Genomic DNA, 22,721 nt, shown 5'->3' with positions numbered 1-22,721 from the left:
ATGTAAAGTGTGTGTGTGAAATGTAAAGTGTGTGTGTGAAATGTAAAGTGTGTGTGTGAAATGTTAAATGTAAAGTGTGTGTGTGTGAAATGTAAAGTGTGTGTGTGAAATGTAAAGTGTGTGTGTGAAATGTAAAGTGTGTGTGTGAAATGTAAAGTGTGTGTGTGAAATGTAAAGTGTGTGTGTGAAATGTAAAGTGTGTGTGTGAAATGTAAAGTGGTGTGAAAGTAAATTAAAGTGTGTGTGTGAAATGTAAAGTGTGTGTGTGAAATGTAAAGTGTGTGTGTGAAATGTAAAGTGTGTGTGTGAAATGTAAAGTGTGTTGTGAAATGTAAATGTGTGTGTGAAATGTAAAGTGTGTGTGTGAAATGTAAAGTGTGTGTGTGAAATGTAAAGTGTGTGTGTGAAATGGGTGTGAAATGTAAAGTGTGTGTGTGTGAAATGTAAAGTGTGTGTGTGTGTGTGTGAAATGTAAAGTGTGGTGTGTGAAATGTAAAGTGTGTGTGTGAAATGTAAAGTGTGTGTGTGAAATGTAAAGTGTGTGTGTGAAATGTAAAGTGTGTGTGTGTGAAATGTAAAGTGTGTGTGTGTGAAATGTAAAGTGTGTGTGTGAAATGTAAAGTGTGTGTGTGTGAAATGTAAAGTGCGTGTGTGTGAAATGTAAAGTGTGTGTGTGAAATGTAAAGTGTGTGTGTGTGAAATGTAAAGTGTGTGTGTGAAATGTAAAGTGTGTGTGTGTGAAATGTAAAGTGTGTGTGTGAAATGTAAAGTGTGTGTGTGAAATGAAATTGTGTGAAATGTAAAGTGTGTGTGTGAAATGTAAAGTGTGTGTGAAATGTAAAGTGTGGTGAAAGTGTGTGTGTGAAATGTTCAAAACTCGCTCACTGTCTACCATTACACATTATTGTCGGACGTCTTGTATTAGGAATCCTGGCCCATGCAAGTGAAGTTAAGCATCTTTTGCTAAGAACAATTGAAATCCCTCTTACAGTAGTACCTTATTAGGTGTATAGTCCTGTCTAAAAAACATTTTCATCAACTCCTTTGCGGTTATGTATTGCATATTTGACACTTCTGTGACATTAGCTTGGGTGTGGGTATAGCATATGTATTGTACCTGCTTAATCTTATTGCTATACTATTTGGACAGTATCAAGTAAAATACTGAACAGTGTCGTGAAATTTGTCAATATTTTCTGTTATCTGTTTCATGAGGAATGCAAAACAATACAATTTATGGCATATTTTGCATCATGGTATTGGTTATGTAACAGAATTAACCTCACTGAATTGTCACTTAACACTTAATTCATTTATTCTTTATATTTCGAAATTATTTTTCATTAATCTGATATGTGGAAAATGTCTGAATGTAATACTGAATTGGATTTGATGTTTCTAGGAACTGTTAACAATTGTGGTCACCTAATGTGAAGGAACCTTTGGTAAAGATGCTGTGCCACAGGAATGGTGTATAGGTCTTTAGCAGTGCAGTGGACCCACAGGGAAAGTAGGTATCTCTTAGCTCAGTCAATCACACAGTCCATGGAAGACATCAATTTCAACCAAAGGAGACCATATTGATGACAACTGAACTTTCTATTTTATATTCTGTTGTTTTGAGGTGACAGAAAAGTTTTTGATTTTGATGTCATTCCAGATAATAAAACTTTTATTAAAATTTTGTGTGAACAACCAGCAAGATTACATAATTTGATAATGGAAATAAACTTTTGGAACCACAATATAAATATACTCTGGGTAACTAAATTTCTTCTGTATCAGACCAGTCTTTAGCTTGATTTTATCTTTAACCAGACCTTTCTTTAGCTTGGTTTATTCATTTAATAATCAATCATTATTTTCAGGTACATGGCAACATCTGGCATAGATAGGAAGCTGAAAATTTGGGATATCCGCAATTACAAGATGCTACAGTCTTACCAAATTGGTATAGGAGCTAGCTCTTTAGCATTCAGTCAAAGGGATATGCTTGCTGTCAGTAAGGGCAATATAGTCGAGGTAAGGTTTGTCGATTGAAAATATTTTTCATTTGAGCAATAGAGGCATACTGCTGTGTATAGTTACCTCCCTTTACATATGTCATTTTACTTTGATCGCTGTACAGGAATACAAGGACTGCTGTAGACGGACAGTTACCTCCCCATACATGTGTCATTTTACTCTGATCTCTGTAGAGGTATACAAGGACTGCTGTAGACGGACAGTTACCTCCCTTTACATGTGTCATATTAAATTTGATCTCTGTGCAGGTACACAAGGACTGCTGTAGACGGACAGTTACCTCCCTTTACATGTGTCATATTACTTTGATCTATGTACAGGTATACAAGGACTGCTATAGACTGACAGTTACCTCCCTTTACATGTGTCATTTTACTTTGATTTCTGTGCAGGTATACAAGGACTGCTGTAGACAGACAGTTACCTCCCCTTACATTTGTCATTTTACTTTGATCTCTGTGCAGGTATACAAGGACTGCTGTAGGCTGACAGTTACCTCCCCATACATGTGTCATTTTACTTTGATCTCTGTGCAGGTATACAAGGACTGCTGTAGACTGACAGTTACCTCCCCATACATGTGTCATTTTACTTTGATCTCTGTGCAGGTATACAAGGACTGCTGTTGACTGACAGTTACCTCCCCATACATGTGTCATTTTACTATGATCTCTGTACAGGTATACAAGGATTGCTGTAGACAGACAGTTACCTCCCCATACATGTGTCATTTTACTTTGATTTCTGTGCAGGTATACAAGGGACTGCTGTAGACTGACAGTTACCTCCCCTTACATTTGTCATTTTACTTTGATCTCTGTGCAGGTATACAAGGACTGCTGTAAACTGACAGTTACCTCCCCATACATGTGTCATTTTACTATGATCTCTGTACAGGTATACAAGGACTGCTGTAGACTGACAGTTACCTCCCTTTACATATGTCATTTTACTTTAATCTCTGTACAGGTATACAAGGACTGCTGTAGACGGACAGTTACCTCCATTTACATGTGTCATTTTTCTTTGATCTCTGTACAGGTATACAAGGACTGCTGTAGACAGACAGTTACCTCCCCTTACATGTGTCATCAGCTGCCAGGATCTGTATTAAATACACAATTCTGTCCCTTTGAAAGATGTTCTTGGTGTCGGCCATGAACGAGGTTTCGAAAGTCTACTCTCATACCAGGTATTTTGATTCAGTAAAGCACATTTTTAGCCCACCATCATCAGATGGTTGGGCTATTCAAATCGCCTTTCGTCCGTGGTCCGTCGTCCGTCCGTCCTTCCGTCCGTCCTTCCGTCCGTCCGTCCGTCCTTCCGTCCGTCCGTCCGTCCGTTAACAATTCTTGTTTACCGCTATTTCTCAGAAAGTACTGAAGGGATCTTTCTCAAATTTCATATGTAGGTTTCCCCTAGGACCCTAGTTGTGCATATTGCATTTTGGGACTGATCGGTCAACAAGATGGCCGACCAGCCGCCATCTTGGATTTTGATAGTTAAAGTTTGTTACGGCTAATTCTCAGAAAGTACTGAAGGGATCTTTCTCAAATTTCATATGTAGGTTCCCCTAGGACCCTAGTAGTGCATATTGCATTTTGGGACTGATCGGTCAACAAGATGGCCGCCAGGTAGCCATCTTGGATTTTGATAGTTAAAATTTGTTACCGCTATTTCTCAGAAAGCACCGAAGGGATCTTTCTCAAATTTCATATGTAGGTTCCCCTAGGACCCTAGTTGTGCATATTGCATTTTGGGACTGATCGGTCAACAAGATGGCCGACCAGCCGCCATCTTGGATTTTGATAGTTAAAGTTTGTTACGGCTAATTCTCAGAAAGTACTGAAGGGATCTTTCTCAAATTTCATATGTAGGTTCCCCCTAGGACCCTAGTAGTGCATATTGCATTTTGGGACTGATCGGTCAACAAGATGGCCGCCAGGTAGCCATCTTGGATTTTGATAGTTAAAGTTTGTTACCGCTATTTCTCAGAAAGCACTGAAGGGATCTTTCTCAAATTTCATATGTAGGTTCCCCTAGGACCCTAGTTGTGCATATTGTATTTTGGGACTGATCGGTCAACAAGATGGCCACCAGGCAGCCATCTTGGATTTTGATAGTTAAAGTTTGTTACCGCTATTTCTCATAAAGTATTGAAGGGGGATCTTTCTCAAATTTCATATGTAGGTCCCGTAGGACCCTAGTTGTGCATATTGGCATTTTGGGACTGATCGGGTCAACAAGATGGCCGACCAGCCGCCATCTTGGATTTTGATAGTTTAAAGTTTGTTACCGCTAATTCTCAGAAAGTACTGAAGGGATCTTTCTCAAATTTCATATTTGTAGGTTTCCCTAGGACCCCAGTTGTGCATATTGCATTTTGGGACTGATCGGTCAACAAGATGGCCAACCGGTGGCCATCTTGGATTTTGATAGTTAAAGTTGTTACCGCTATTTCTCAGAAAGTATTGAAGGGATTGTTCACAAATTTCATATGTAGGTTCCTCTTGGACCCTAGTTTTGCATATTACATTTTGGGACTGATCGGTCAACAAGATGGCCGACAAGCAGCCATCTTGGATTTTGATAGTTAAAGTTTGTTACGGCTATTTCTCAGAAAGTATTGAAGGGATTGTTCTCAAATTTCATATGTAGGTTCCCCTAGGACCCTAGTAGTGCATATTGCATTTTGGGACTGATCAGTCAACAAGATGGCCGCCAGGTAGCCATCTTGGATTTTGATAGTTAAAGTTTGTTACCGCTATTTCTCAAAAAGCACTAAAGGGATCTTTCTCAAATTTCATATGTAGGTTCCCCTAGGACCCCAGTTGTGCATATTGCATTTTGGGACTGATCGGTCAACAAGATGGCCACCAGGTAGCCACCTTGGATTTTGATAGTTAAAGTTTGTTACCGCTATTTCTCAGAAAGCACTGAAGGGATCTTTCTCAAATTTCATATGTAGGTTCCCCTAGGACCCCAGTTGTGCATATTGCATTTTGGGACTGATCGGTCAACAAGAATGACCGACCGGTGGCCATCTTGGATTTTGATAGTTAATAGTTTGTTACCGCTATTTCTCAGAAAGTATTGAAGGGATTGTTCTCAAATATCATATGTTGGTTCCTCTAGGACCCTAGTTCTGCCTATTGCATTTTGCGACCACCATCTTGGATTTTGATAGTTTAAAGTTTGAAAAGCAGAGAAAAGATCCCTCTTTCATTTGTCAGACACATAGATCAATCTTTGGTGGGCGCCAAGATCCCTCTGGGATCTCTTGTTAACTTACACATAATAATTCATGGTTAATATAATGTAGTAATTTTCCAATTTCCATCGAGGTGCCTAGTATGAGGTATCTGTAATATGTATATAACAGACTGCTTATAACGAAATGATTTTAATGGTCCCAAGAGATTCGTTATAACCATGTTTTAATTTATGTTCTCAAATATGAATAGCTTAAATCATTTTCTGTAGAAGCAATTCAAACTTAACTTTTATTAGTACCTGAGTGAATACATTGTTATAATGCTATCAGTTTCTTGATGTGTTTCTTGGCCCTAAAATCTTTTTTTCGTTTTCTTTCTTTTCATATCAATATTTCAAATGTGTTCCTATACTTTGGTCTTTACACATGTATACTATCATATTTAATCAATTTGAAATTTATGGTAGAAGATTGATTCTGACCTATTTTCAACCTACAGGTGCTGGTGAGCCCCAATTTTGATGCCCTAGAGGCTAATCCTTTCCAGAGTAAAAAAGCAAAGACGTCAGGCTGAGGTCAAGATGCTGCTGGACAAGGTATACCTTCATTTCTTAAAACTTACATCAGACATGGTGTTGGCCTATAATCACTCCTCAGCCCTGCATTTGATGGCAGTGTTTCTTGTTCCCACCATGACAGTTTTACCGTGTTCCTTAGATCCGTCCTGCTGCCTCCTGTCACGTATATGATATGGAGATGGGAGTATTTTTGTCTTACACATTTCTAGATTTCTTCAGACACTTGGATCTCTCACAATAAAATTGTTTACACATGGTTGTATTTGTTTGTATTACCATAAAGATGGTTATTAGGTCATCTGACCGAAGGTCAGGATGATCTATTTCATCGTGTTTCGTCCGTCGTCGTGCGCCGTCCGCCGTGCGCAGTGCGTCGTGCGTAAGACTATTTATACAAAAGCCTACTCCTCCTTAACCCTTGAGCGGATTACATCCATATTTGGTGTGAAACATCATTGGGGAAGGACAATCATATTTTATATAAATGAGCCTGGTCCGATCCCTTGGGGCTGAGGGGGTGGGGCCCCAAAAGGGCAAATTTTTCTTAATTTTAGCTTTAAAATCCTACTCCTCCTTCATCCTTGGATGGATTTCATCCATATTTGGTGTGAAACATCATTGGGGATGGACAATCATATTTTATATAAATGAGCCTTGTCCGACCCCTAGGGGCTGAGGGGTGGGGCCCCAAAAGGGCAAATTTTCTTAATTTAAGCTTTAAAAATCCTACTCCTCTTTCATCCTTGGATGGATTTCATCCATATTTGGTGTGAAACATCATTGGGGAAGGACATTCATATTTTTATATAAATAAGCCTGGTCCGACCCCTAGGGGCTGAGGGATGGGGCCCAAAAAAGGGCAAATTTTCTTAATTTTAGCTTTAAAATCCTACTTCTCCTTCATCCTTGGATGGATTTCATCTATATTTGGTGTAAAACATCGTTGGGGAAGGACAATCATATTTTTATATTAATGAGCCTGGTCCGACCCCTAGGGGCAGAGGGGTGGGGCTCCAAAAGAGGAAATTTTCTTAATTTAAGCTTTAAAATCCTACTCCTCCTTCATCCTTGAATGGATTTCATCCATATTTGGTGTGAAACATCATTTGGGAAGGGCAATCATATTTTATATAAAAATGAGCCTGGTCCGACCCCTTGGGGCAGAGGGGCGGGGCCCCAAAAGGGCAAATTTTCTTAGTTTTAGCTTTAAAATCCTACTCCTCCTTCATCCTTGGATGGATTTCATCCATATTTGATGTGAAACATCATTGGGGATGGACAATCATATTTTATATAAAATGAGCCTTGTCCGACCCCTAGGGGCTGAGGGATGGGGCCCCAAAAGAGCAAATTTTTCTTAATTTAAGCTTTAAAATCCTACTCCTCTTTCATCCTTGGATGGATTTCATCCATATTTGGTGTGAAACATCATTTGGGAAGGACATTCATATTTTATCTAAATGAGCCTGGTCCGACCCCTAGGGGCTGAGGGATGGGGCCCAAAAAAGGACAAATTTTCTTAATTTTAGCTTTAAAATCCTACTCCTCTTTCATTCTTGAATGGATTTTCATCTATATTTGGTGTAAAATATCATTGGGGAAGGACAATCATATTTTATATAAATGAGCCTGGTCCGAACCCTAGGGGCTGAGGGGTGGGGCCCTGAAAGGACAAATTTTCTTAACTTTAGCTTTAAAATCCTACTCCTCTTTCATCCTTTGGATGGATTTCATCCATATTTGGTGTGAAACATCATTGGGGAAGGACAATCATATTTTATATAAATGAGCCTGGTGACCCCTAGGGGCAGAGGGGCGGGGGCTCCAAAAGAGGAAATTTTCTTAATTTAAGCTTTAAAATCCTACTCCTCCTTCATCCTTGAATGGATTTCATCCATATTTGGTGTGAAACATCATTGGGGAAGGACAATCATATATTATATAAATGAGCCTGGTCCGACCCCCTAGGGGCAGAGGGGCGGGGCTCCAAAAGGGGAAATTTTTCTTAATTTAAGCTTTAAAATCCTACTCCTCCTTCATCCTTGAATGGATTTCATCCATATTTGGTGTGAAACATCATTGGGGAAGGACAATCATATTTTATATAAATGAAATAGATCGGACCACTATGGGCAGAGGGGCGGGGCCCTAAAAGGGCAAATTTTCTTAATTTTAGCTTTAAATTCCTACTCCTCTTTCATCCATATTTGGTGTGAAACATCATTGGGGAAGAACATTCATATTTTATATAAATGAGCCTGGTCCGACCCCTAGGGGCTGAGGGATGGGGCCCAAAAAAGGGCAAATTTTCTTAATTTTAGCTTTAAAATCCTACTCCTCCTTCATCCTTGGATGGATTTCATCTATATTTGGTGTAAAATATCATTGGGGAAGGACAATCATATTTTATATAAATGAGCCTGGTCCGAACCCTAGGGGCTGAGGGGTGGGGCCCCGAAAGGGCAAATTTTCTTAATTTCAGCTTTAAAATCCTACTTCTCCTTCATCCTTGGATGGATTTCATCCATATTTGGTGTGAAACATCATTGGGGAAGGACAATCATATTTTATATAAATGAGCCTGGTTACCCCTAGGGGCTGAGGGGCGGGGCTCCAAAAGGGGAAATTTTCTTAATTTAAGCTTTAAAATCCTACTCCTCCTTCATCCTTGAATGGATTTCATCCATATTTGGTGTGAACATCATTGGGGAAGGACAATCATATTTTATATAAATGAAATAGATTCGACCACTATGGGCAGAGGGGCGGGGCTCCAAAAGGTCAAATTTTCTTAATTTAAGCTAGATCCTACTCCTCCTTCATCCTTGAATGGATTTCATCCATATTTGGTGTAAAAACATCATTGGGGAAGGACAATCATATTTTATATAAATGAGCCTGGTCCGACCCCTAGGGACAGAGGGACGGGGCCTAAAAAGGGGAAATTTTCTTAATTTAAGCTTTAAAAATCCTACTAGTCCTTCATCCTTGGATGGATTTCATCCATATTTGGTGTGAAACATAATTGGGGAAGGACAATCGTATTTTATATATATGAGTCTGGTCCGACCCCTAGGGGCTGAGGTGTGGGGCCCCAAAAGGGCAAATTTTCTTAATGTTAGCTGGCCCACTTCCTGTTTTCAGATTTCGGTCTCCAATCTCAATGAAAATTGGTCTATAGGGGTTTAAATTAATGCCGAACAACATGCAAACATTTTCATTAAGTCTTTGGTTTTCCAAGATGGCCGCTGGCCCACTTCCTGTTTTCAGGTTTCAGTCTCCAATCTCAAGGAAAATTGGTCTATAGGGGTTTTAATTGATTCTGAAGGGGAACTTTAGGTGAGGACAAATCATATTTTATAAAGGACCGAGCTAAGACCCATGGGGATAGTATGGCGGATGTCCAAAATGGAAGCTTTGCTGAAATTTGGCTTTAAAATCCGTAAATGGGTTACAACCATATATGGATGAAGGGCTACCAAGTTTGTTCAACGAATGACATTTACCTATTTCAGAAACTTACATATTCAACTAAGGAGTTCCTTGTATTGTTAACCAAAACTTTAATATACTGTGACTTTGTTGTTTTGTGCAATGAGTCAGATGACCGTTAAGGCCCATGGGCCTCTTGTTTTCATGAGGATGATATTTTTGCGATTTGGCAGATCATTGCTATGATTGTGAAAATGTGATCTATGAAATGTGGAGAAATGATTGAATAATATTTAATGATATTATATGCCTTTTTGAAAATTGCAAAAATTTAATTTTTCTCCCTTATAGTTAAATCACAATTTTTTACTACGGTAGCTTTACAGTATATGATTTACAGGTTTGTTTTGAACTCATATTAAAAAAAAAAAAACATCTCTAGACTAATTGATTATTAACTACAGAACCATAAAGACTGGTTCAATGATTGAATGAATTAATTAACTTCAATGAAAGTGATGATTGGATGTATTTGTTTTTATCCTTCAGATTCCAGCAGACATGATACACCTTAATGATAAGATAGGCGAGGTGGATGTCAAAACGTTCAAGCAAAGGATTGAAGTGACAAATAAGATCAAGGTATGGGATTCTACAATTCTCCTACATTTAGCTCCTTCTTACAAAATCAGTATAGAAATTTTTCTGTGAAAAAGAGGATTTGGTTTTATGAATTAGTTAGTGTAGGATAGTATAGATTTGGTTTTATGAATTAGTTAGTGTAGGATAGTATAGTGTCTCCAATGATGCTAAATTGTGATATCAGAGTAGTGCCATTTTAACAATGTACCAGTTATTATAGCACAGTAATGGGTGTCTTAGTATAAGTCAGTTGTTAGTTTTATATTTTATCACAGATAAACATCAAATTGTTAGGACTTGACATATGACTTCCTCTGGGTATCCATATGAAATTTTGTAAAAAACAAGATAATCAGAAATTCATTTGAATATTAGAAAATAACGTATCAGTCCAGTAATTACATTGTTAACTGAAGTTCTTTATTTAATGACCTAACTTTAAAGATGCTCCACCGCCGACAGACCAAAAATGATATTCATCATTTGAACAATAATCGGTGTTTAATCGTGTATATAATAGTCTAATTAACACAAAAAATAATATAAAATAATTTATTTTGCCTTTGGTACATGGTCATGCAGTTGTTCATTTCATATATGATATAGTGGTACGGATTTTTTTTCGGGATGCAATTAATCATTTTTCATATTTTTAACTTGAAGTAAAATTAGAAGCTCATACTTTTCAATGGTGGTAATGGTATAAAGTAAGTAACTTTTGTAACTGAAGAAAAATACTAAATCGTCTGCTCCTGTTTTTAATAGTGAAAAAATACCATTTGTCAGCGGTGGAGCATCTTTAAATATAGTTAAAAATACAAAACTATAAATCAACTATCGATTAAGTACTACATGTAAGTAATTGTATTTTTACAGTCACTGAAGCCAGAATTGATGGACTACACTCCAAAATACAAGATGAAAGGAAAGAATAAAGGAAGGAAGAGAGAACAGAGAAAGAAAGGAGTGGTTGAGGAACAGCAGAGACAGGCCATTAGACAGGAAATGAAAACCAAATCAGAAAAGGCTCGCAGTAAAAAGCATATGCGAAACCGAGCTTCAACGTCAGGAGATGTGCTAAAAAGATTTGAAAAAACACAATCCTGATAATTTTATTAAATGTTTGTTGTAAAAATGAAGATTTTTTGTTATGTGTACAAACATACCTGAAGGTAATTTGCAGTGTGAAGAGGATTTATACTGAAATGAAAATTTTATTTAGGGAAAAGGGAACTGATGCTTCATGGTAAGATAAGAGATTAGACTTGTGTCATAAATTGACAAGAAAATATTCCAACTTTTTAAAACAAATTTCTGATTGTAAAATAAACATTGTATCCAATAACATTTATGTTCATCAGTTCATCAACTGAAACGTTTTGCATCAACATAACTTTGTATTGACAAAGATACACATGAAATTCAAACCAAAAACTTTATGTTTCAAGCACCTTAAATTTCCTGTAATACATGTATAAGTCCCACTAAACAGTGAGTACACACACAAATAAAGACTGAGAATTCTCTGTTTTCCAGATGTCTTTATTTGATAAAATAAATAGCAATTTCTCTATTACTTTGTACATAATTGATATTTATCACAGCAATTTGAAGGAAGTCATGATAATAATTAGTTTGGCACACTGTATACATACACTTTAATTGTTTCACTTTCCGTGTCGTAGTTTGGAGGTTACATGAAATTCATCTATAGATAATTACAACATTTAGTTGTTGCATAAATTATTTAGTTTTATGACCACCTACAACACAATAGAATGTTACAGTAAAGGATTTATACAAAAGCACCAATATTGCACATACCCATTTAATAGAGTTAATTCTGCATGATTATAATACAAGAGAGGTTTGATTAAGTTAATTTTATGAAACAGCCAAGGTCATGTAAGGACAAGCCAGGATTGTTGGTGGTGGAGAACCAGAGTACATGGAGAAAAACCACCGACCAACAGTCAGTACCTGGCATTTTCCCACTTGCCAACTCACGACCCAGAGGTAGAGGGCTTGTGTCGAGACATCTGAACCACTCGGCCCTCAATAATGATACATATACTTATGTATAACAAGAGATTCCAGATGGGTATCTTGGCACCCATTAAAGAATGATAAACAATAGTCAATCGGAAGAGGAAAGACCTTTTCTATGTATTTCCCTCTTCCTTTGTAACACCATGGTATTTAAACCCAACAAACTACACACAAAGTCAGCATAACAGCAAAGCAATAAAGTTGTTAAAATTCAATACCATCATCATCCTGAACTTCTTGTTTTCTTTACTGCTGTAATGTTCTTCTATGGCAATTTCAAGTTAATGATTTAAATTTGATAAGGCTCGGTGTCATTATTTCTGCTATTTTTCATAAGTTTATTTTGGGAACATTGATCAAACTTGGCCAAGAAACATCAAATGCATTAACTAGAGGGTTGATATAACAGTACTGAAAGACAAAAATAGAAGTCAGCTTTACGTTACGAATGGTTTTTGCTTAATGAATGCTGGCTGTTGCTAATAACACTCAACATTTGAAAGGAATCGAATAGTCATACACAATGTCTCTTTTCACATCATTTTAACAGCCAGGTTATTTAAAGTTGTGCCAGGTTTTGGAGATGGAAGAAAAAAACACCAACCTATAGTCTGTTCCAAGGATTCAAACTTGAAACCAAGAGGTGGAGGTCTAGTGGTAATATTTCAAAACACATAGACTTTCAATCAAACATATACCTAAATTTGGTTGATCACCCAAACAATTACTTAGGCCTAGGCCTCCTAGTTATTCTCAAGAAGTCATTTAAAGATTTTAACCTATTTGGCCCCTGTGACCTTGCATGAAGATCAAGGTCATCCATTTGAACAAACTTGGTAGCCCTTCATCTCAGCATGCTAAAGGCTCGAAATGAGTATCCTTGGCCTTTCTGTTCTTGAGAAGAATTCATTTAAGGATTTAGCCTATTTGACTCCTGTGACCTTGAATGAACGTCAAGGTCATTAATTTTAACAAACTTGGTAGCCCTTCATCTCTGCATATCACAGGCCCAATATCAGGTCTCTAGGCCTCTTTGTTATTCACCAGAATTTATCTCAAGATTTTAGCCTATTTAACCCCTGTGACCTTGAATGAAGGTCGAGGTTTTTCAATTGAACAAACTTGGTAGCTATTCATCCCAGCATGTCAAAGGCCCAATATCAGGTCTCTAGGCCTCTTTGTTATTCACAAGAAGTCATTTAAAGATTTTAGCAATTTTGACTCCTGTGACATTGAATTAAGATCAAGTTCATTCATTTAAACAAACTTGGTAGCCCTTCATCCCAGCATGCTAAAGGCTCAATATAAGTACCCTGGGCTTTTCAGTTCTTGAGAAGAAGTTATTAGTTATTTAAGGATTTAATGATTTAAGCCTATTTGACCCCTGTGAACTTGAATGAAGATCAAGGTCATTCATTTTAACAAACTTGGTAGCTACCAGCATGTCACAGGCCCAATATCAGGTCATTAAGCCTCTAAGGTATTCACAAGAAGTTGTTTAAAGGATTTTAGCCTATTTGACCCCTGTGACCTTGAATGAAGGTCAAGGTCATTCATTTGAACAAACTCGATAGCCCTTCATCCAAGCATGCTACAGGTGTAATATCAGTACTCTGGCCCCGATTTCTCGAAACAAACTTAAGTCAAAAACTGACTTAAGTCATAAATTTTCATATAAGTTACATAAGGAGAAAAACTTAAGTTTTGACTTAAGTCTGTACTTATGTTTCGAGAAATCAGGGCCTGGGCTTTCTGGTTCTTGAGAAGATGCCGATTAAAGATTTTAGCCTTTTTGACCCCTGTGACCTTGAATGAAGGTCAAGGTCATTAATTTTAACAAACTTGGTAGCCCTTCATCCCAGCATGGTACAGGCCAAATACTATATATAGCTAGTGTCCTGGGCTTTTCTGTTAATGAGAAGAAGTCGTTTGAATGAAAAGTTTACGCATGACGGACGGCGCACTGCACACGACGACGGACGGAGCATGATGACAATAGGTCATCCTGACCTAAAATACATTGAATATATTTGGGGAAAAAAAGTGATGAATACTTATGTCCCATCACTATAACATTTCAAATAAGAAGTGACCTCTGTTCACAATGAATATGTACATGTTTGTATCATTTCAGTCAATCTATCAAGTAGCTTTCACTTGAAAAGATGAATGAGTTTATAATAAGCACATATTTTACTATGGTCAGTCATCATACACTCATTAAAAAGCCATTCTAAATATAAAGACAGACTGCCACATTCAAAGTTATCTTTTTTTGTATCATGTTTTTAAATACATGTATTAAACTATTTAAAGCATATATGTTTCATATTGATAAAATCTTTACTCCAAGACTTATTATGGAGACATGAGCATAGTATTTCTTAATCAACAGCTTCCTCGTTCTTATGAGGAGCAGTATTATTACTAGAAAAGCACCAATAATAGAACTGTAATCACAGTCATTGATTCACCACAATTTCCAGCATTTGGATCAACCACAGTTACTTCCCTTTGTTTAATCACCGGCTTTTGGTTCTATAGATATATTTTTCCTTCTCTATTAATATGTGTAATGCTGTGTTGACACAGTATTACACACACACATAAATATATATAATGAGAAAAATATCTAGAGTCAATGCAGAGTGACCATGAAATGTCTGATAGATCAGAAATAAATTAACAACACTTCATCACACATTTGATTAAATTTAAATTCCATTTTAAATCCTTGCTGGTATAACGGGAATCATTCACTTACCACTTGATACCCGATAACATTTGTGTGGGATTATTGCATCTATTAGTGATAGAATGACATTGTACGCTAATGTAGTTGGAAATACTGGTACCGCACAAACGTTATCAGGTATCACATTATACGTGAATTATTCCCATTGAGTCAGGTTTTGTTGAGTAATCAGTGACTATCATGTCCATCAAGTACAAGATTCATTAAAGAATCTGGGTTGAAATTCATACTGTTTGAGAGATCTGCCAGTTCTTGTACAACGCCATCCCCTCCATTATTTAAACGCTGTTGAAGTGATGCAAAAAAGGCCCCAGTGTCTTCCTCCACTTGACCAAGGTTATTGTAATTAGCATCAATTTCATAAATGCGAACTTTTCCTGACAATTCGTCTCCAATTACAAGCCTATCTTGATTGTCAATGGTAATACTGTTTGGATTTCCAGACAACTCCTCATCATTTGTGAGAACAAGGCCAAGAAGTTTGGCAGAGGAATTGAGCACATGTATCATACCAGATGCATCATCATACACATAAACATTTCCTTTAGAATCACAACTTAGACATTTTGGTCGAAAACCTCTATACCTGGGATCGGTGATACCTCCTCCACGATTTCTAGTAGGAAACCCATTAGGTCGAGTGTAGCAAAGAGGCGAGGACCCCTCCCTCAAAAAGAGCACACAATGTTGCTTGTCGTCCACAATACAAATATGTAAGTCTTTCCGATTGCAGGCAAGTGAGATAATTGGGCCGAATGGCACACTCTGCTGGTGACATTGTATAGTGTTAATGATAGAACCTTGAGTGTTATACACAAGAATTACATGATTTCGCTGATCAGAGGTCAAGTTTACAGCAGTCACCAATAGAAACCCTGTTGGTAACATAAGGATTCGCCGTGGACAGAGACTTTCCGCTGCACTTACATACTCTCTTATTTGAGATTCATTATAGGACATTACCGAGTTGTAGTTCTCTAAGATCATCAGTAAATAACCGTCATGGTGTAGTGCTATGTCCAATAATATCCCATCCACAAACTTACGATCCAATTCTACACCTTTGTAATCGTATTTGATAATGAAAGGCCCATTTCCTACAAGTATCCAAAGTTTGTTATCGTTGGTCGCCAGAATGCGAGTGATCTTTGTTTGCTGGGGAGCTTGTTGCTGTTCACACTGAAATGAATGTCTCATACTCCCAGTAATGATACTCTGAGCCTTGCCTTGAAGCTGCATCATAAGGTTATGCATAGTTGTGCGATGAGAGCCGTCCAAATCCAACCCATCGCTGTATTCATCTTCCTGTTGAAATCCTCTGATCTCGTTCTCTGGGTGGCTATGGTTTTTATAGCAGCCCGCGCACATTTGTCCGTTACAATATGAGCATCTTCCTGATTTCTTATGAAAATCCGATAAGATATTATCACATACATGACATGTAGTTACGGATTGTTCTGATGAAGTGGAAACAAAATAGTTTGGCAAAAATTTTTCCACACCACCATCAGGTACCTGATGTGATTTCCTACAAATCGGACAAACAAGCACTTCTGATCGGTATCCATTTGCCAGCAGTTTCTCCAGGCATTCCTGACACATGGTATGACTACATGGTAAAATTTTGGGGTTTTTGTAATTGTCCATACATATGGGGCATGTCTCCTGTTCTATATAAGGTGGTGGGATTTTAATCTTTCCTCCAGCCATAACTGGCTACATTGTCAGTCGAGGCCTTCTACCTGCAAAAGTAATATATATATATAGAATCAAAGTAATCCTAGCTGTCAGTATACAGTCAGAGAGGCTGGAATTTCACATCTTTCACATTAAAAGGCTCAAACATTGTAATTAAGAGTATACTGGAAGGTGATATTAAAGACACTCTCTACTCTATACCGATACTTACTGAAAATCATTAGGTGAAATAAATATACCAAGATACACATACCAGTTTCACAAGCATAAGTTACTGTTGTTCTGTACACCCCTGGACTATCTCATACTAAAACTGAAGGCAGGTCAGGAGAAAACCGGACCAATAACAGGCATGCAGAGAATTCATTTGAAGATTAATCAAAGCAACACTAGTCAACAGTGTACCGTTATTTGATTCTTTTGATTCACAACAAAGGACCAACCTACCTGTTCATTTGTTTTAATCAAAGTTCCAAGGCCACTCATAGATGCTGTGAATGATTTGGTTTGATTAGTTTAACGTCCTATTACGACCAGGGTCATTTAAGGATGTGCCAGGTTTGTTGGTGGAGGAAAGCCGGAGTACCCGGAGAAAAACCACCGACCAGCGGCCAGTACCTGGCAACTGCCCCACATGGGATTCGAACTGGCGACCCAGAGGTGGAGGGCATGTGGTAATATGTCGGTACATCTTAACCATTCGGCCACCGCGGCCCCATAAATGAATGAAGGACTCAAACAGAGGAATAAAGAAATTTGTTTTTCATTTAAATATTGATTTAAGTATACTAGGTGTGCAGTGCTGAATTTTGGAGTTAAACATATATATATACGGTATACCGTATTTATTTTATGATATTAAAAGATGTTTCAAGAACAATAAGTTGAATAACTAATTTTCCTAAAATAACTGAAATAATTTTTACATTTAAATTATTTCTGAAATAACGATTTCAGCACCAATAAATCCGGTCAGAATCTGAGTAGAACCTATCATTTTTTTTATAATTTTTTATTAATTACTAAAATTATCGTTTTTATCAATGTCTCTTAAAAGATTAAAAATACAAAGTTCATAGCCAGATACCTATGCAAAATAAAAGGTACATTATTTCGTTACGTATAACACACAGATTTCTGTTAAATTGACAAGAACGCTTGTCGTTAACATCGAGAAAACTTCATTTAATGCATCAGACTTTAGCAAGTCTTCGTAAGCCTAACAGTTAGTCGACATATTATCGTGAAGAACATGTGCCTTTTAATTTGCTTTGTCAACTTTTGACAAATAATAAACCATGGCCAGATACTTTTGCCAAATTAAAGGTACTTTATTTGGTTACTTATAACACTCAAATTTCTTTTGAATTCATAAGAATGCTAACGTCAAGAAAATTCATGCAATGCATCGGACTTCGTAAGGCTACCCTAGATTACAAGGCAATATAACTTCATTTGTCACTTTAAGTGGATCGTACATATATAGATCTATATTATCATTACATTTTGTAAGTTTATGTTGATATATTTTGAATTTTTTCCCTGTTAATATAACGCTGTTGTCGATAAAGAAAAGACACAACTCCCAGTAACAGAACAAGGAAGGAAACTATTAACTTATACTGCGCAATAAATCCATCAAATATAGTTTGTCAATGAAACCAAAACACAAAAGCTTTATAAACGTATAGGAACTTTCTTTTGGAATTATCTTCATTTTTGATTACATTAATCGATCAGCAGCATGAATTACGTAGAATTGGAAAAAACCACACACAATTCAACATCAACCGAAAGTCTGCTGCAGAGGGAGACATCAAAGAAGGCGTTGTTCGTGATCTCGGGAGTCAAGTTGACACGTAGTGAGACCAAAATCATATAGTCCCAACTGAACACTCAAAACACACCGTCTATGGAGCATATGTATGTACAAATTCAATGTTTGTATTTTTGAATACTAAGGTTCGATTTATTAATACCATCAAGTTGTATGTAGAATGAACAAAACAATATTTAATTTTCAACGCAGAGTGGTTTTATTGTTTAGATGTGCACAGGTTCGCCGAGCATACCTAAGATTGCTGTTTCACAACATCAAAAAAAGCAGAGCCTTCAGTTTAGCTATGACATAGTCCAGGGGTGGATATCACGACAGTGATAGTAACCCCTTGAGTATCGATGATGACCCTCCCAGCAATGGTAGGACCAGTACTGTTCTACTCAGTTAGATAGAGCATTTGGTTAATTTTCAGAGGTCCAAGGTTCGAAAACCAGTCTGGCTGCAACATTTTCTGAATTTTTCTCGTCCTTTGTTACAAAAGTGGCGCCCATCTTAATTACCCACGGAGTCTCGTAGATCTACATGTCTACTCTTGAAAGGATTCAACGCCGTGCCACTAAGCTAGTAAAAAATATAGCTCACAAATCATATCCCGAACGGCTATTAGAGTTAGGAATTCCTTCATTAGAATACAGGCGACTCCGTAGAGATATGATTGAAGTGTTTAGAATAGTCCACGAAATATATCATTGTGACCGTGACAACCTGTTTAAATTCAACCAAAGATCTGTGACTCGTAGAAGCAAATATAAGTTACTAAAGAGTAACTGTAGACTAGATATTAGAAAATACAACTTTTCACAACGCGTCATCAACAGTTGGAACACACTACCAGATAATATAGTTGATGCTGAAAACATCAACACCTTCAAGAGCAGCCTGAACAGTTACTGGAAATATCATGAACTCAAATTCAACCCTAGCTGTTTCCATAACCTTCCGGAACCAGAAAACGTAAATGTGATGGGTCAGAGAGGCCTCCGGCCTATAATATGAAGACCTCTACGACAGGTAACAGGTATGTCTTCAAGGGCGAGGGCTTTGAAAAAGATGGGAGGAGAGACATATACTTATTTGAGCACTGAAGTTTGACATTCTTTCAATAATATATAGGACTAGCACAGACATATCAAAATATCCTCCTGAATTTCTGTCAATAATAAACGTTATATGTTACCACAAACATATCAAATATCAAAATACCGATACTCACCAGTCAACAAACACCCCCTCCCCACACCACCGATTCGAAAATTGGCAAAGACAGTGACCGATTTCAAAATGAGAGATATAATCTGGTGGATAATTAATTAAATATGCTTATGTCGCTCTACAAACCTTATAAACTTAAAACGGGCCTACATTTTTCTGTTTTGCGTCGATTACGGTTCAGAATTCATAACTTCCAGTTTCCGGAAATAGAAACAGGGAATCCCCAAAGTATATAAACCACAACACGAATGGTGCATTTTGTTTTCCGGATATGATATTTCAATGATACATTTTATTTTTCATTTACAAGTAAGTATACATGGCAGTTTATTAAGGACATGTAAAATACTACATTTTGTATTTTCTATCGGCAAGAATCACCTCAAGCGCTTGATCGACATAATCAACATCTGGAGTGAAGTTTTAAAAATTTCGATCGAGCTCTCGGTTCGCGAGCACTCGGCATTTATGGCAAGCCGTTTGGGTTTTTACCTATTGAAATTAAGATATCTGTATTCAAAATAAAGATATCTGTATTTCTACAACAATTAGAGATATCTGTGTTTGAATTAGAGATATCTTTAATTGAATTATACTTATAAAGAACACAATTCCATCGCAATCGGATCCCCTCGGAGAAATTTCCGGTAATCTTCGGAAATATAATTTCGCGATAATTGAAATTCCATCGATCGGACAATTGCCGAGATATTCTGATCTAGCATCGGTCTATGACCATTTTCAAAACTTTTTAAAATATGTTATCAAAAACGAAACAAGCACCTGCTCATTTGCATATAAAATTTGAAATAACATGCCTAAACAGTCCCATATTATAACTAGGCCTATACTATAGATCTATCCAGTATCCATTCTCCAAATGAAGCATTAGAAATAAAGCAAATAGAACATAATTATAAGATATGGTATCTGTTTTTTATAAGATTTTATTAATTGCACCATGTATGTACATTACAATATTGTGAAAAAAGACGCTTGTTCAGAACTGTTTGTATGTAAAATGTATATAACCTTATAATGTGCATGTATTTAATTTGATAAGACTTCATTTAGCCCTCAATACACAGCTAATGCATAATAGTACATACTTGCTGAAAATCTTGTTATGCAACTGTATCATGAGGTGAGAACTTGTTAATAAATGTTATTTATATGAAAAATTAAACAAAATCATAGATAGATACATGTAGGTATATTGGTTAATTAAAAAAATGTTTTTTTTTGTATTATGTATGTATGATATTTAGAAATAATTTTATAAATTACAATACAAAATGAATTTATACACTCTTCTGTTTTAATTTTTTTACAACTCAATTTTGTTATAATCTTCCATTTTTTATTTTAAAAGGTTTGCATTACAAAACATTACATATTTAATTTTCCCATATTAATTTATTAACCCTAGTAAGTGCTGAATTGTCTCATATTGGGATAGTACTGAGTGCTGAATTGTTTAAAAAAAAAAAATAAAAATAAAACCTTTTTTTTTTTCTTCATTCTAAAATACCAAGAAGCATCCAAATAATATGTTGGATACATTCAATGGTCATTTAAAGGTCGATTTTATGTAAAATGTAGCTCTTTTTATTCCTGTCTGAAAAATGTGGCAAAATTCAGGTAAGAAAACAACAAAGCTTTAGAAAAAAAAATTTAATTGTTCTTTGCTTTTAAATATCATTTGTACACATCAGTACATGACCTTTCTTTTATTTTGTCAATAAAATCATCACAACTGATTATTGAAAAAGAAATAATGAAAAAAATTAAAATTTTGTTATTCAAGGGAGACAATCTGTGGACAGCTTTGTCTCGTATCAAATTTACATTAGACTGGTGATTATTCTTTTTGAAAACAAATATTTGACAAAATATGAAAATGGGTGATTTAGGAAACAAATAGTAATTATATATTTTAAATATATAAGGTGAAACAATATTAGTTATGATTTAACTTGTTCAGTGAAACCCAGAGGGGAAGTGTGTGTGTGTGTGGGGGGGAGGAGGAGAGGGGGGGCGGTTGCAATATGTTGTTGGTGGTTTTATTGTACATAGAGATTTGAGTTTTCCTGTCTCCAGTTTAAAGTCTTTGGCTCCAGATGAGAAATAAAACTGGAGCATACACATGAGTTATATTACTGGTTATTTCTCTTCCAGAATAAATGAAAAATAAATAGGAGTCCTATGTAATGATTCGACCTCTGACAGCCTTATAGCAATGATACAAATACAGCAGCCTGGAATAGAAAAACAACCTGGTGTAGTACACAGGCAATTTCTGTACCATATTGATATATAGTGTTGCAATTGGTTACAGGTAGCCTAGAATAGACTGATTAACCACCTTGTAAATTACACAGGTAATTCCTGAATATAAGTTCCTTTCGGTGATATTAGTTGTATATCCTTAAATGGAATTCTCAAATCGGGTAAAATACTCTGATGATTCCACAATGTTGTGTGTCCTCGTTGAAGATAAAAGTACAACATGGTAAAACAGTAAAAACGCAACGGAGTATGACCATATATGACACACGTTATGGCCTTACTGTTGATATGGGTACAGGTAGCCTAAACTAGAATTGCAAAATAGCAAAATACAAACGTAAATCCCACCTTGGTGTCCTGTATTGACAATTCAGTTACATGGCATTGGATGTTGGGAAATTTTTCTCGAACATTGTTATTGCGAACGAAGATTTTTTTCTTCCTGACTTGATGCTCACCAAGTTTGCATGCACTTATTCTGCAATTGTATTGAACAACTCAAGAGCAGTTTAAAACCATAATGCAAACCTAGCTAATACTAATGGATTGGAAATTGAAAACATATCATTTTTGCCGGGATTTTTGTAAGCCTAAAGAGGATGTTGTAACAAAAAATCACACTCTACTGGACAAAGACTTAACACTACCTGCACTAGCTTTATCTTTTCTCTCCCGTTTTAATGGCAGCATATAAAAAAAACCCAGTTTGCCCTACTTTAAAATTCCGAAAAATTACATGTAAAAATTATAATAATATAGATCACTTGTGTCTTCAAACAATATTACAGAATCTATGTGGACTGTGGTGTATTATATTGCTACATTTCAATGTGTTAAAGAACAGAATAATATTAGTAATTATTTACCATTCGGTGTAAAAATTTATTTCAAAGCATAAGAGGATTCAAATACATGTGAATTCATGTATGAATTTTTTTTATAGCATATATAGATATTTTTATGGTAAAACAAATACCATTTATTCAA

General features: G+C 36.4%; 2 protein-coding genes and 1 long non-coding RNA gene across 4 annotated transcripts; 2 read left to right on the top strand and 1 right to left on the bottom strand.

Annotated features, from left to right (window-relative positions):
* Positions 1–1,490: 1,490 nt before the first annotated feature.
* On the top strand, positions 1,491–3,225 carry LOC138322478 (uncharacterized). The gene is made up of 3 exons (XR_011208404.1): positions 1,491–1,510; positions 1,869–2,022; positions 3,067–3,225. It is a non-coding gene; the product is annotated as an uncharacterized lncRNA (long non-coding RNA).
* Positions 3,226–5,735: 2,510 nt separating this feature from the next.
* Positions 5,736–11,026, top strand: LOC138321330 (WD repeat-containing protein 46-like). Its single transcript, XM_069264954.1, has 3 exons — positions 5,736–5,835; positions 9,799–9,891; positions 10,768–11,026. The coding sequence occupies exons 1-3, from the start codon at positions 5,821–5,823 to the stop codon at positions 10,996–10,998; spliced, it is 339 nt and encodes a 112-aa protein (XP_069121055.1). The 5' UTR covers positions 5,736–5,820; the 3' UTR covers positions 10,999–11,026.
* A 386-nt stretch (positions 11,027–11,412) lies between these two features.
* Positions 11,413–19,662, bottom strand: LOC138321329 (uncharacterized). 2 transcript variants are annotated; one of them, XM_069264952.1, is made up of 2 exons: positions 19,572–19,662; positions 11,413–16,437 (listed from the first exon to the last, which is right to left on the bottom strand). In XM_069264952.1, the coding sequence occupies exon 2, from the start codon at positions 16,403–16,405 to the stop codon at positions 14,864–14,866; it is 1,542 nt and encodes a 513-aa protein (XP_069121053.1). In that variant the 5' UTR covers positions 16,406–16,437; positions 19,572–19,662; the 3' UTR covers positions 11,413–14,863. The 2 variants fall into 2 exon arrangements, with proteins under 2 accessions (XP_069121053.1, XP_069121054.1); XM_069264953.1 differs by lacking the exon at positions 19,572–19,662 and adding an exon at positions 19,066–19,211.
* Between the last annotated feature and the right edge of the window lie 3,059 nt (positions 19,663–22,721).

The sequence above is a fragment of the Argopecten irradians genome, chromosome 4 (assembly GCF_041381155.1).
Source record: "Argopecten irradians isolate NY chromosome 4, Ai_NY, whole genome shotgun sequence".
NCBI lineage: Eukaryota > Metazoa > Mollusca > Bivalvia > Pectinida > Pectinidae > Argopecten > Argopecten irradians.
This window is presented reverse-complemented; position numbering and strand designations above follow the sequence as displayed.

Bases quoted from the DNA above. Each gene is read 5' to 3' on its own strand.
- LOC138321329 (XM_069264952.1), bottom strand. From the start codon at position 16,405: ATGGCTGGAGGAAAGATTAAAATCCCACCACCTTATATAGAACAGGAG.
- LOC138321330 (XM_069264954.1), top strand. The intron at 9,892-10,767 runs GTATGGGATTCT...GTATTTTTACAG, and splicing joins AAGTGACAAATAAGATCAAG to TCACTGAAGCCAGAATTGAT.